This window comes from Tiliqua scincoides, chromosome 4 (assembly GCF_035046505.1).
Source record: "Tiliqua scincoides isolate rTilSci1 chromosome 4, rTilSci1.hap2, whole genome shotgun sequence".
Taxonomy (NCBI): domain Eukaryota; kingdom Metazoa; phylum Chordata; class Lepidosauria; order Squamata; family Scincidae; genus Tiliqua; species Tiliqua scincoides.
This window is the reverse complement of record NC_089824.1, coordinates 10,750,144-10,765,917: the sequence shown is the minus strand read 5'-3', so window position 1 is coordinate 10,765,917 and position 15,774 is coordinate 10,750,144. Positions and strand designations below refer to the sequence as shown.

Here is a 15,774-nt window from a genome sequence, read left to right as displayed (position 1 = left end):
GCTTGAAATTGCAAGCTGGAGCACCTCCCCTATCTACACATTGCTACTGACAAACTTGATTGGGGTGTGAGGCTGCCCTGCTCAGCAATACATGCTGGTAAACACTCTGGCTTGAATTGGGATGCCTGCTTTAAGGCTTCCTGACTTGGGGTAGGTAGAGCAGTTCAGCTTCCTTGACCCCCTTTCACAGGGGTTTGCAGTGCTTAAGCTGGAAGATCCTGGGTTCAGAGTCAGGGCGGTTTTGCCCAAAGGAGACTTTGAATCAGTTAGGTGCCTGTGTTGCGGGTGGCGGTGGTATAAGAACATAAGAACAGCCCCACTGGATCAGGCCATAGGCCCATCTAGTCCAGCTTCCTGTATCTCACAGCGGCCCACCAAATGCCCCAGGGATCACACCACATAACACGAGACCTGCAAGGCCTCCTGGGAACTGTAGTTTAAGAACATAAGAACAGCCCCACTGGATCAGGCCATAGGCCCATCTAGTCCAGCTTCCTGTATCTCACAGCGGCCCACCAAATGCCCCAGGGAGCACACCAGATAACAAGAGACCTCATCCTGGTGCCCTCCCTTGCATCTGGCATTCTGACATAGCCCATTTCTAAAATCAGGAGGTTGCGCGTACACATCATGGCTTGTACCGCGTAATGGATTTTTCCTCCAGAAACTTGTCCAATCCCCTTTTTAAAGGTGTCCAGACCAGATGCCGTCACCACATCCTGTGGCAAGGAGTTCCACAGACCAACCACACGCTGAGTAAAGAAATATTTTCTTTTTCTTATTCTCCCAACACTCAACTTTAGTGGATGTCCCCTGGTTCTGGTGTTATATGAGAGTGTAGGGCATCTCTCTATCCACTCTGTCCAACCCCTGCATAATTTTGTATGTCTCAATCATGTCCCCCCTCAGGCATCTCTTTTCTAGGCTGAAGAGGCCCAAACGCCATAGCCTTTCCTCGTAAGGTAAGGCATGTTCTAGGTAGGTATGTTCTAGGCAAGATCCACTGTATTTACCAGTTGCTGTTTGGTGAAATAATCAAGAAATATGGGCCTGATTTCTACCAAACTCTGTGCCTCTGTGCCTGTGGGATATCTGGGCAGTGCCAATCTGATTGAACTTAGACTACCATCTCTTCACATTACAATGCAAAATCCATTTAAATTTCCATGAAAGCAGGCCAGAAAAGACAGTCTCTGTGAATACTAACCAGTCCCCACCACAGGGCATCCGCATAGGTTTCAAACTCTTTTGTCTCCTTTCCCTCAGCATTGATTTCAGGCACGTCCTTCTCCACCAGGTAAACCAGGAATGAGGAGAGGATAAGCGTCAGGAATCCGATGTACCAGGCGGTGATGAGTTCCTGAGGATGAAATGTACTGCCATTAACAGAAGTGAAATTTTTCTTGATCTTTTGCAAGATCTGGGGAGTAGTTGGGCTTAGCAGTCCACAGTTTTACAGGATTGGAAGGAAAATCAGCAGGAACATGTATTAGAGAACCATTCTTCTTCACCCCACCCATCCCAAGGCTCTGAAATCTGAGCAGAGACAGTCCCAGGTAGCTTACTGGACTATGTGCTTTAGGCCAAGAGGCTCCTAGTTCAAGTTCCTAACTATTAAAGCTACAATATGACTTGAAATTCTAACACTGTTTTGATCTGGATCAGCAATGCAGATTCTGTGGCTCTTCTGCTTCCCCCTGCAGTAAACCAAGACCAAAGCTGAACCCAAAATTTCTTGCTTGGACCAAGCCAGTAAAGAACCACTGAACACATACATGCACACACAGTAACTGGTTTAAAGGGCAGTACAGCATCCAGCTTATGCAACTGGGCGATGCTGTATTTTTATTATTTTATCAACTGTATATATTTTGTTGAACAGTATGAATCTTCAATCAACTTGACCAAGACACAGGAACTCAGCGTTAAAACTTTTAAAGAAGACCAAACTAATGAGACACCAGGTTTCAAAATGAGTGAAGCTTCTGTGAAATGTTTCTGCTCCACACTGTGATTCCTTCCCTGCTGTACAACTGTTTGGTAAACTGCCTCTTTCTCAAACCCTAGAACCCCTGGGAGCTGGGGGATAAGAATAGGCTCTCAGTTTGGCTGTACTTGTCAGTTCAGTAGACCTTTATTGGCATAAAATACAGAGAAAGAACAAAACAAAACAAAAATATACAAAGACACCACAACATAGACATCAGTCTTTTCCTCACATACTGCCCAGAGTTCCAGAGCTCTGCCTGGCAATTACCCCAGATAAAAAGGCAGCGACCCTATCAAGGGTCTCAGAGTCAGATGTGGAAAGGAGAGACTGAAGCATGATTGAGTCCTCCCAGCCCTGCATCCTAGTTAGCAAAGGGCCTAGATATTTCTTGCGTGAGACGTCATGAAGTGGGCAGTAGAAAAGGGTATGTGTTATGGTCTCAATACAATCCCTACCACACTTGCATTTCCTCTCCGAGTAGGGAATACCACTGAACCTGCCCGATAACACGGCTGATGGAAGAGCATTACATCTTGCAAGTGTGAATGCTCTCCGAGCCTGTGGGCACTCCAGGTGATAAAAGAAGGAGGCCAGTTTCCCGAAACTGATTGGAACATGGAGATAGAGTGGAGAGCATGTGGTTCTGGCGGCACTAAACAGCTCTTGTTGTTCGATGTCAAGAATTCTTTCTTTGACGATTCTGTAAGCAGCATCACACCCAATCATGCCTAGCTCTGCAGTGTCCAGCCGTATTGACTTGAGCTTGGTTAGAAGATCAGTGATCTCTAATGGCAGGACTGAATCCGACAATAATTGGAGCATTAGACCAGAGGAGGTAGGGTTAAATAAAGTCCTAAACCAAAATTTCAGTAATCTAAGCCAAGCAGTCGTCTTTAGCCGAATTAACCCCACCTCAAGACACAGAACCGAGTAGGGAACGCACCTGGGTAAACCCAAAATCTTCCGCAGAAAGGAGGCTTGAACGCGTTCTAATGGTTGGGTAATAGCCTTATACCAGACGGGAGAGCCATAAAGGACCAGGGAAAGAATCTTTCCCTTAAATGTCTCCAGAGCAGCTGGAACATAACGCTGTACTTGTCATAAGAGGTGACTAAACAGCCACCGGGTAGATGGAACTCCTTAGCCTGGGAAGGCAGCTCATCTGAGAGAAGGAAAACTCTGATCCCAAACCTCCACTGCCTTGTGGCTACATCCCATTATGGAAAAGGCTTCAGGAGTCAACCTCGAGGCAAAATCCGGAGCCGGAGTCCCTGAGGCAGTTCATGGCTGAACATAGTCATGTTCAGGCAACTCCTGCAACGCCGCTGGAACCAACTGTATTGGCCTCTGCCTTTCCACTGGACCATTTCAGCAACGTGGAGAGGGGGGATTTGCTGCATGGGTAACAGCCTATCCTCCATCCCTTCTTTACCCAGGCTTCGCGCACTGGAGAGGACACTCTGTTCCAGAACCACCATTCAGAGTGCGATACCATAGTTTTCCGAGACTGAAGGATGCCAACATGATATTTTGTTCATGAATATCTTCTTTAAAATATTTTTTTTTAAATCTCAAATGAAACAGTTATATTACTTGCTTCAGAGAGTTACAGTGAAAGCAAAAAGCATGGACACATACACCATACAAGACATTATCTAAATTAGTTCAAAGTTTAAATCACTTTTGAACTCTTGGGCCCAGACAAGTGCCTGGACCCAAAAGTTAAAAATACTGATGAACCTAAACTGGAACAGAACCCAAAATTTTAATGGTTCAACCCCCTGCTCACCACTGTCTTTTTTCCATGTGAACTTCTTCCCTGGTTCCCCACTTCTCACTTACTTTGCTGTGGGCACAAATGGCAGACCCCAGGAGCTTCCAGGTGCCCCCTCTTCTGTCCATCCGAAGCATCCGGAGGATCTGAAGGAAACGGAGGCTTCTCAGAGATGTAGCCAGGACATTGCCTTGGTTGCCAACAGCCACCACTGGCACAGAAGCTATCAGTACAAAGATATCTGAAGCAGGAAGAAGGAAAAGCCCTGTCAAACATGGTGTACTATTGGGATTGACTTGTACCTTTGAAAAGAAGTCCAGATAGTAAAAATACAGTAAAAAAATTTCCCTGCAAGTCTTTTGTTTGGGTATTTTCTGGGATATAATCTTCACTGCTATTAATCCTGTTTATTCCACTGCTTTGTCTCTAAGCATGTGTGCATGCTAATATTCCTTCAGTCTGCCCACTTTCCAATCTGGATGAGACCTTCTCTGCCCTCAATTCCAGTAGGAAATGCAAAGGGGAGAGTCGGGGTGGAAAAGTCCCATTCAGATCAGGAGGGGTGCAAGCTAAAGGGAGAGGCTTTAGGCTCCGACTCGTCCCCACTGACAAGACCTGCCAGGTCCTGGAGAACTCAATCTTCAAATGTGAATGCATTTTTGGACACCCACCAAATTAATCTAGAAAGAGGCTGCTTAACTCTTTTCCCCTCACATTCTTTTTTCAGATAAAAACCACCCTTCCCAAGTTAATTTTTTACCAGGAGAGGGAATTTTGGGTGAAAAAGCAGTTTAAGAAGGCTGGATTTGTGCTAAGATTGATCAGAGGACAACATATTCAGGACAACATCCTAATGGGATGATCTGCTGGTGGAATGAGCATTCTGCCAGCAGAAACTACCTTACAACAGTCACAAAATCCTCTCTGGTAGAGCTCATGAAGCTGTGTGCATCCAGCACACCAGAGGCGAGGCCGGGGTGACACAGTGCACAGTGATGGGCTTGCCAAAGGCTTGCTGACCCAGGTAAGCCAGTGGGGGAGGCAGAACAGGGGAGAGGAAGGTGGAATGGGGGCAGGAGTTGGGTGGAATGGAGAAGTGAAGGGCAGGGAGGAGGGCAGATTGGGTCCAGGAAGGGGGCCAGTTTGATGGCAGTGGCATCTGACAAATCCAACCCCCCTTCCCAGACTCGATGCCCCGATCCAGGGCCATGAGGACTTGCATCAGTGATTTTGCTGGTGCAGGTTCGAGTAGACCAGTTATAGCACTGGGTAAGGGAACAAATATTTCCTTACCCAGAGAAGACTTTTGGGACTGCTCCCCCTGCAGGATGCAGCGCAAGTCTTTTTAGTGTGGCTTCGTTACGGAGGTGGGGGGATAGAATTGGGCTGACAGTCCATTCCAGTATGCTTTGGGATGATGATGATGATGATGATGATGAAGAAAGGAAATGCTCATGGAATGCCACTTTGAATGTTGTTTAAGCCCTATTCTGTACAGGAACAAAGGACAAAACTTTTCTTGAAAAATAATATGAACATCAGCCCTCAATCTGAAGGCCAGCCTTTCATGGTTGTTTGCCCCAATTCCCAATCTTATTTGACCCTGGAAGGAAAATATCATATTTTTGGGAATCTCACAGTGGAAAGGAGTTGTGCTTACCCAACATACACAAAGGTTTCCTGGCAAATTTCAGCCTCCCCCTCCATCCTTTGTACCGACAGCAGCAGCCAGCAGCCCAGATTCTTAAGGCAAACTCTGCTCCAAAGATGAAAATGGCAAAGGTTTCCTGCACAGAAAGGTAAGTGAAGAACAGGCAGGGATGAACGGCTGGGTTCGACAATTCTAAGGTTTTGAGAGATAGCCTTGGAAGAGGCAGAATATTGCCGTGAGCCATGTCCTAAATAAACTTAAATAGCCACTGATGGCCCAGGAGCCAAACTCTGCCCCCAAGGACTTCCTATCTAACCCTTGTTTTTCATATATGTTTCCCTTAAGAAAAGCCTCAGTTTCAATAGGAAAAGGCTTTCCTCGACACTGGGGGTCAAAGAGGAGTAATGATGTCTGGAAGACTGCGACTCTGAGTAAATACAGCTAGGGATTTGTGAGATTGTTCTGACAGAGAATGGTTTATTGTTTCATGGTTTGCCTGTAATTATTTGCTCTTTTGTGTGTGTGTGTGTGTGTGTGTGTGTGTGTGTGTGTGTGTGTGTGTGTGTGTGTTTTTCAGTGGTGCTAAAATTGGGCCTTAGTTTTCATTCATCTCTCCTTCTCTTCCTCTCTCTCTGTTGTACCGATTTATATTGCAAGCTGCTGGGGGGCAGGGAACTATTTTTTTGCTTGTGGAACTCTTTAGGGCACCACGTACACTGACAGTGCCGCAGAAGTAATAATAGCTCATAACAATTGCTCATCCTGTTCCTCACTCTTACAGCAGAATCCAAGCATGTCTACTCAGAACTAAATCCCACTGTGCTCAATGGGGCTAACTCACAGGAAAGTGCATACAGGACTGCAGCCTAAGCAATTCCAACTTCACTTACCAGCAGCAACAACCAGTTTCCTGAAACAGTTTCGTAGTCCTTAAATGTTGTCAGGATAGCTAGAATCAGGCATCCCAGCACAATCAGAAACCTAGAACAAGAGACAAGGAAGAGAACGGGTCAGTGTTCTTCCCACGCACAGTTCTTACAAGGGATTTGGGTTTTTCACAGAGGCTATCTGATGCATAACTTGCCTCCTTCAGGGTAGGTGCACCGGCACGTTAACAGAATTGACCCAAAGAACAGGCCACTCACTGCCTATAGGGTGTCATAGACAAGATGCTCTACTGGGTTCTCAAGGAGATGGACTGTTTGTGTGCTTACTATAGGCTTGGAAGCAGCCTTACTTGGTGATGTGTCAGCCTCTGCTTCTCCCCAAGCTGGAAAAGGAAGAAGGGGAGTGAGTGGGAGAGGAAGTTTAGAGTCGATATGAGGGGTGGACTAGCGTACCAATGCTGTAGCACCTCTCCCTCACACCTCCTCTTTCATTCCATTCTCTTTTCCAATTCTGGAACTGACAGAAGGACCAGTGTAGAAGAGTGAATTAATGGACCAAATGGATCCAAGCACATTTCAACATAAAATTGCATACAAGGCTAGACTAGATGACCCTAGAATGGGGCACCCTTAGGTTCGGGGTTCAATTGGGAGCAATTGGTCCAACTGGCTTAAAACAGGCCCTGCCCACCAGTGGGCAACTGGGGAGGGGCAACAATCACTGGTGAAATGGCAATCTCTCTCCATCTTAAACATTACAGACAAATCGTAGGCCAGGGGTTGGCTTCAGGAGCACAGCAATAGGGCTTGCTGCCCCCCCACCATGTACAGTAATGTACAGTGGGGGGATGTTAGAACAAGCCTTACAAAATGTGGAAATGCCAGCTGAATGTCTTTGTGCTTGCACCGTACCAGTTGCCTGCTTGGATTATACTGGCCGACAAGACCATTCAGTCACCGAAAAAACCTGCTGAAAAAAGATTAAGAAATCCTCAGTCTTCCTCCTTTGCTTTGGCCACAGGGAGGCAGCAAATATCCATATAAGGAAGGAAAACAGGCTTTAGGGCATTGGCCACTTTGGCCCCAAAACAAAAATTCTGCAGAAGTCACAATAAAAATGTGTTGATTTTGAAGTATTAAATCTGATTAACGCAAACCACCTTTAAAATGCTAATTTTTCAGTTAATGCCTCCCCTCCGCGCTGCTTTGTGCGACTTGTAATTTCTTTCTCTCCAAAGCAATAATCATTTGGACCCCCTTAGGAGCAGTCAACACATTAGAACTGCTGTGCATGCCAGCCTGAACATATGAAACACATCATCATATGGAGTACCCCAAATGCATTCCAAAAATGGAGGATTTCCAGAAAGTCTGCCAACTGACCAGAAAAAAAAAAAAGTTGGCCCTGATTTAGAACAAATAAACAATAAAACGTTCTTTGGTGCAGTTTCCAGGATTTTGTGTCTGTTACGTGTAAAACCCAGAAGTCTAGGAATGAGTAAATAACTCTTTGGTAAGTCAGGAAGGGTTGATGATTTAGACACATTCCACATTGCCCCATAAGAACATAAGAACATAAGAACAGCCCCACTGGATCAGGCCATAGGCCCATCTAGTCCAGCTTCCTGTATCTCACAGCGGCCTACCAAATGCCCCAGGGAGCACACCAGATAACAAGAGACCTCATCCTGGTGCTCTCCCCTACATCTGGCATTCTGACTTAACCCATTCCTAAAATCAGGAGGTTGCGCATACACATCATGGCTTGTACCCCATAATGGATTTTTCCTCCAGAAACTCGTCCAATCCCCTTTTAAAGGCGTCTAGGCTAGACGCCAGCACCACATCCTGTGGCAAGGAGTTCCACAGACCGACCACGCGCTGAGTAAAGAAATATTTTCTTTTGTCTGTCCTAACCCGCCCAACACTCAATTTTAGTGGATGTCCCCTGGTTCTGGTATTATGTGAGAGTGTAAAGAGCATCTCCCTATCCACTCTGTCCATCCCCTGCATAATTTTGTATGTCTCAATCATGTCCCCCCTCAAGCGTCTCTTTTCTAGGCTGAAGAGGCCCAAACGCCGTAGCCTTTCCTCATAAGGAAGGTGCCCCAGCCCCGTAATCATCTTAGTCGCTCTCTTTTGCACCTTTTCCATTTCCACTATGTCTTTTTTGAGATGCGGCGACCAGAACTGGACACAATACTCCAGGTGTGGCCTTACCATCGATTTGTACAACGGCATTATAATACTAACCGTTTTGTTCTCAATACCCTTCCTAATGATCCCAAGCATAGAATTGGCCTTCTTCACTGCCGCCGCACATTGGGTCGACACTTTCATCGACCTGTCCACCACCACCCCAAGATCTCTCTCCTGATCTGTCACAGACAGCTCAGAACCCATCAGCCTATATCTAAAGTTTTGATTTTTTGCCCCAATGTGCATGACTTTACACTTACTGACATTGAAGCGCATCTGCCATTTTGCTGCCCATTCTGCCAGTCTGGAGAGATCCTTCTGGAGCTCCTCACAATCACTTCTGGTCTTTACCACTCGGAAAAGTTTGGTGTCGTCTGCAAACTTAGCCACTTCACTGCTCAACCCTGTCTCCAGGTCATTTATGAAGAGGTTGAAAAGCACCGGTCCCAGGACAGATCCTTGGGGCACACCGCTTTTCACCTCTCTCCACTGTGAAAATTGCCCATTGACACCCACTCTCTGCTTCCTGGCCTCCAACCAGTTCTCAATCCACGAGAGGACCTGTCCTCTAATTCCCTGACTGTGGAGTTTTTTCAGTAGCCTTTGGTGAGGGACCGTGTCAAACGCCTTCTGAAAGTCCAGATATATAATGTCCACGGGTTCTCCAGCATCCACATGCCTGTTGACCTTTTCAAAGAATTCTATAAGGTTCGTGAGGCAAGACTTACCCTTACAGAAGCCATGCTGACTCTCCCTCAGCAAGGCCTGTTCGTCTATGTGTTTTGAGATCCTATCTTTGATGAGGCATTCCACCATCTTACCCGGTATAGATGTTAGGCTGACCGGCCTATAGTTTCCCGGGTCCCCCCTCTTTCCCTTTTTAAAAATAGGCCCCAGGGGCCTTCTCCTGGCAGGACAGGCATTTAAAATGTCATTTCCCCATAGGGGCTGTTGTGACCTGCTGTCTAAATGAAGCCTGGCAGGGAAAAGATGCTTGGTCTGATCTATGCCACCTCAATCACCATAGTCAGTGCTTTCCTTCAGCCTCAGGGTATTTCAGGATACCTTAGGGTTGGAGGAAGGGAAAGTGACAGTGGCAGAGGAGACTCAAAGGATTTGGGGCCAACTGAGCCCTTAACACTTATGTAAATTTGCACATGACCAGGACTCATTTGCCCTGATCCCGTTCACAAGAAATTGATCCAGGGAGCTCCCTTAATTGGATTCTTGTGACGTCTCCACAGAAAACTGAGCTGGCTGACAGATTATTTTTAGGTAAAGGCTACCATTGGTGTCCTTTTTCACACACTTGAATCATACACACCAGGGCCCCAGTTTATTGAGCTCAGTACTAGTGCAACATTTCACGCACTGCTGGATATGAGACCACTGGGGACATTTGCATGTTTCCTTCACAGTTGTCCTCCACAAGTTTTGTTGAAACAAGGGTGGGTGGTGGCCAAGCTGGGACTGGCTTATATTGAATAATGCCAGAATTTTGTTGGCGACAAAATGCGGGGAGGGGAGCTGAGAGAGAGGCCTAACCAGCCCGATCACTTTAATTGTGCAATGTCACCATTAAGTACAACCCAGACTCCTTCCCCTTCCCTAGCCCCAGAAGAAACCTAGGCAGGTATCTGTTTAGAACCCTCCAAGAGGAGCTGTGTATAATTTGGTTAAGAAAAGAAGTAAATTACCAATACCTGTGTGGGTACCATACTCAGGTCCACTAATTTCAAAATGGCCATGCAGATACACTTTGAACCCTTTTGGGAACCTTCAGTCTTGAAAGACTCTGGTATCGCGCTCTGAAAGGTGGTTCTGGAACAGCGTCTAGTGTGGCTGAAAAGGCCAATCCGGGAGTGACAATCCCTTCCACACCGGGAGCAAGTGCAGTCTGTCCCTGGTCTGTCTCCCTGGCTATGGGCCTTCCTTCTTTGCCTCTTTGCCTCAGACTGTTGGCAAAGTGTCTCTTCAAACTGGGAAAAGCCATGCTGCACAGCCTGCCTCTAAGCGGGCCGCTCAGAGGCCAGGGTTTCCCACTTGTTGAGGTCCACTCCTAAGGCCTTCGGATCCCTCTTGCAGATGTCCTTGTATCACAGCTGTGGTCTACCTGTAGGGCACTTTCCTTGCACGAGTTCTCCATAGAGGAGATCCTTTGGGATCCGGCCATCATCCATTCTCACGACATGACCGAGCCAACGCAGGCATCTGTTTCAGTAGTGCATACATGCTAGGGATTCCAGCACGTTCCAAGACTGTGTTGTTTGGAACTTTGTCCTGCCAGGTGATGCCGAGAATGCGTCGGAGGCAGCGCATGTGGAAAGCGTTCAGTTTCCTCTCCTGTTGTGAGCGAAGAGTCCATGACTCGCTGCAGTACAGAAGTGTACTCAGGACGCAAGCTCTGTAGACCTGGATCTTGGTATGTTCCGTCAGCTTCTTGTTGGACCAGACTCTCTTTATGAGTCTGGAAAACTTTGAACCATACTGAACTATTTGCTCTTGACTTTTAACCCAATATAAGTGATATCTCCATGAGGCAGCAAGGTCATGGATGCAAGCAGAAGAAGGCTTTTCAAGGCTAAAAAATGGAAGGGCTGCAATGGATCTAAACAGAGACCTTGCCAGCAATATGGTCCCCTTTTCCTTTTTACAGGGGAATGGGGCCATATTCAGGCCCAGTGAGTAAGCATGCACTGACCTCTTACTTGCAACTTGGGTGTCACCCATCTTTCTCCTTGGACTTAACCATGCTGCAAGCCTGTATTAAGGGCCCTGCCAGAAAACAAGTGTATAGCCCTGTAGGAAACCTATTACATTTCCAATACCTGTATGGACCTGGAATGAATAATTCATATTCAACAGATACACACAGTACATTCTCTCACATGCCTTTTCCTCACTCCAATGAACCTCATGTATGTTCCGTAAATACATTTCCAACTCACTAATCAACTAGCAGCCTGGAAATCATGTTGGACTGTTCCTTTCTTGAGCTGAAGCATGGGTACCCCTTAATTAATCCAGCCAAAGCCACCACCATGTAATTAACTCATATCACACTGTGGCAAGACAAGCAAGCATAATTGCCCATATTGGCTGAAGGAATTCAGCCATGAAGGTGGCTTACCCAAGAACACATAAGATTAAAGACTGCAGTCTTAAGCAGACGTACTTGGGAGGAAGTCTCAATTAGACTCAGCAGGACTTACTTCTGAATAAGTGTGCCTACGACCAGGCTGCGTGGAAGTCAAGGAAGTTCTAAAAGTCAGAACTTGGGTTTGGGAACCAATTTGGAAATAACAAAACTCACACTTGAACACAACATATTGTGCAGTAACTTGGTACATAGTGCCAGTCTGCTCATGAGGGATGTGATGGGTTTGTGCTATCTCCTGGTTTTAAAAAGAGGCTACCACGTAGGCCAGGTACCAAGAGTGGCACCAGAACGCAGGTCTCTTGTTGTCTTGCGTGCTCCTGAGGCATTTGGTGGGCCACTGTGAAATACAGGAAACTGGACTAGATGGGCCTATGGCCTGATCCAGCAGGCTTTCCTTATGTTCATGAGGCTGTGAGGTGATTGCGAGCCTCCACCCACCAATTCCACTGCTTCATCGACTCCCATGCACTGGACTGGAACAGGAAGAGGGGACGGAATGGAGTAGGACATGGAGAGTACATTGGTGAGCTAGAAGGATTCTGATGCTCTAGCACACCACTCTTCTCCATGCTTCATTTTCCACTCATCCTTTTCCTATCCAGGGAGTGGGAGGACCACATTGCCAGGTTAAAGGGGGGGGGGGTAATAGATGACATACTGCCTTGTTTGCCAGGAAGTCTTGGTTCTAGCAGTCTTCGTGTAAGATACTTGACTGAGTATACTCAGTATACTCAAAAGCGGTATATAAATACTGTTATTATTATTATTATTATTATTATTATTATTATTATTATTATTATACACTTTGATTATGCAAATCAGCTCTTTTGATTATGCAAATCAGCTCTTTGATTATGCAAATCAGCAAATCATACCACAATTCCGTATGAGCTGATGGGCCCATAATAGTATTTTGTACTCTCTGCTTTTGGAACAATAGGAAGTTTCAAGTCAGTTTCACAGGATCAAAGTGAGGTCAGTATTTAAGAGTGGTGACAGTAGTATGCCAGAGACATTGTTGCCCACAGTATATACATTTGTCTTCTTTTATGCCCCACTATCAATACTCGGGTGCAATCCTAACTAACTTTCCAACACTGGCATAGCTGTGCCAGTGGGGCCTGTGCTGCAACCTGCAGTTGGGGGACGATCATGGAGGCCCCCTCAAGGTAAGGCAATGTTTGTTCCCTTACCTCAGCTGCATTGCCCTTATGTCAGTGCTGCAAAGTGGATTAGGATTGTGGCCCTAGTCAAACAGATTTAGTCAGTAAGCTACAGCCCTGCCCCCAACCCAACGAAAACTGCAAAGCCTTGGGAAGGTTAGGGGAAAAAATGTCCACATGACTCAGGTGGCCTTCAGCCATGCTGCAAGTCAGAACTTAAAAATAAGTGCTCTTGTTAAACATGGATTTATTTTGATAAGAATTGCCAACCACTTTGGAGACCCTTGCAGGTGGAAAAGTAGCCTGATAAAAATATCCATACCCAATTCATATCATTGAACATTTATTGTGCTTTTGAGGGCTGAAATTCCTTCACATGCATAAGAACCCTGTAAGGTAAGTTAGAGTTCATTGTTCCACGTCAACGGATAACGGAGGCTGAAAGCACTGATCTCCATGGAGAGACAAATATGTGGGGCTCCATAACAGCACAGGTATTGAGTGCCTAGCCACTCGGATGAGCTGGGTGTTACCCCTGTTCACACCCTCCCCATTATCAGTTTGTGTCTACAGTGACAAGTGGTGACCACAGGAGAGAGAGTCTTCCCTTGATTTCCACCCTAGAACATCCTCCCAGGGATGCAAATACCTGCATAGGGCTTGAGAGGAAGCCACTTGCCTTAAGCCCTCCAATGAGTTCATGGCAGAAGTGAGATTTGAACCCAAGAACATGCTTGATTTGTAGTTCAGCATCTCAGGCACGGCAGCGCACTCACTGCTTATTCATTCTTGGACAAATTATGAGCGAGCAGGGAAAGCAGGACAGATGATTCATGCTGTTTGTGAAGGTGAACCTTGGATTAGCAAAGCATGAGTCTTCCCATCTCCAATTGATGCTTGAGCATCATAACACCATATATTGTAACCAATGTGCAAACATCATCCATTCTACATTTCCACAAGCAATTAATCAGCATCAGAGAAGTCAGGGCAACTATTCATAAACAAGCAATGCTTCAGAGGAAGTCAGAATCTGAAATCGTTGAGGCAGCCTATCAACCTTCTCCAGAGCTCCTTTGATTATATTTCCAAAGGATTTCTCCAGCATGGGCGATAATGATTTTCCATAGGATATACGATGCTTCCATTCACTCAACTGACGGGGCAATATTTCACCCTGCATTCTCACTGTTTAACTTGACATTTCCAAATGCAGACACTTTTATCAAAACTTCCAGCAGAGAGTATTATTGTATCATGCTAGGTTGGTTTATTAATTTTATAGTCTCAATTCCCTCTAAATCACATCTGTCACTCTCAATGGGACAAGAGAATGAAGACACAGAATGAATACAGAGGACCACTTACCCAGTGAGCACCACAGTGTCAATGGAATTGCTGGATAAACCAGTCATTTGTAGTGTCCTTTCAGGAAGGACACAAGGATGAGTGGACGCTCTGTCCAAGACGTTTTCACTGAGCATGGAATTGACTCATTCCTCTCCAGTCAAACTCCTCCAGATTCCACAATCTAACATTTAGGTCTCTTTTCATGCTCCCAGAGGCTTCCACTGTAACAAAGGGTCATGGATTGTATCTAAAGGTGTCTTGCACAAGTACCCTTTGATTACCATGTGCAAGGCACCCCTTGATTTCCTCCAATTCCCTCCTTCCACTTCAGCCCTTCTACCCTCCATCCTACACTGCTCTGGATGGAAAGCTGGCCTTGAAAGACAGATCTTCAGGAGGCACAAGGGAAGAAGAGAGTCCCTACCCTACTTCACGGCAGTGGCATAGCAGATGAGGAATGGAGGGTGTATACCCTGGGTACCAGGCTTAATGGGGTGCTAAAGAATGCCAGTGTCACTCTTAAACTCTCACGATTGTTTCACAACACTGCTTGTTCTACAATGCCTTGCCTGTAGTTTGAGGTGGTGAGCTGCTGCTGCTGTTCTTAGGTCACTGTGCCACCCAGTAAGGGAACAGGATGCCCGGCTTTGGGAATCCAGCTGGAAGGGAGGAACACCATTGAGGTACATCCAGAGGCAAAAGCTTGGGCACCTGTGGTGGCATTGCTACCTCAGCAGTTGAGGAGCACAATCCTGGCCAATGCCACCAGCACCGAGGAGGAAGGCCCCACATCTGTGGCCTCTTTGCCTGGCAGATGCTATCATCATGACTATAGGGTCTGTGGTCATGAAGATGTGCCCCACCCTCTACATGTTATTTACAAAGAAAGAAAGCATGACCGGCTCAATGACATTTATTAAAATCACACCTAGTTTGCCCCTAAGTCACTGTTTTTCATCTAGTGGTACGGGTGCCAGCAGTGGTACTTGAGGTGGTATCTGGTGGTACTTGCAGGACCCCTGGACACCTGCCACCCAGCAGCGAGACCAGGAATGAGACGCAACAAACAGTGGTAGGAGACTCAGCTCAGTGGGCAGAGCTCCAAAGCATGGTTTTCCATGCCTGAAAAATCCCTCCTATCCACCCTGAGCCTTTCAGTCGTGTCGCATCTAGCCTCCCAACTCAGAAGTAACTGGCAATGATGCCATCACCAGTTACGTTCAGTGGTACATTGAATAGGTGGACCATGCAAAGTGGTACAGTGGAGGACAAGCCTTGAGAAACACTGTCCTAAGTGATGCCATATAGTACTGCAGAGAATAAATCCCAAGAGTCTTGTGTTCCGTGCCCTTGGTGTCTAAAAACTTATACTACAAGCAGGTCAGAGGAACACCAACGCACAAGGAGCTTTCACACTGGAACATTTAGTTTGTCAATAACTTCTGAATCATCTCCCATCAGACAGAAACAGCTCATCCTCTGTACACCTTTTGTGCTGTATGCAAATGACATTGCCTTATGTGAGTTTTGAGTGTCAGAAAACGACAAGAGTGTCTGAGAACGTGGACAGCTTAATATTAAGACCGAAAGCAGAGGAAGG

At 46.3% G+C, this 15,774-nt stretch overlaps 1 protein-coding gene across 1 annotated transcript in view; it reads right to left on the bottom strand.

Annotated features, from left to right (window-relative positions):
* KCNQ3 (potassium voltage-gated channel subfamily Q member 3) overlaps positions 1-15,774 on the bottom strand; it is a 159,068-nt gene that overhangs the window by 31,115 nt on the left and 112,179 nt on the right. The window contains exons 2-5 of the mRNA XM_066623376.1: positions 6,306-6,396; positions 5,425-5,551; positions 3,833-4,005; positions 1,208-1,360 (exon numbers count right to left, since the gene is read on the bottom strand). Coding sequence (XP_066479473.1) covers positions 1,208-1,360; positions 3,833-4,005; positions 5,425-5,551; positions 6,306-6,396 — 544 coding nt within the window. The remainder of the gene's footprint in view (positions 1-1,207; positions 1,361-3,832; positions 4,006-5,424; positions 5,552-6,305; positions 6,397-15,774) is intronic.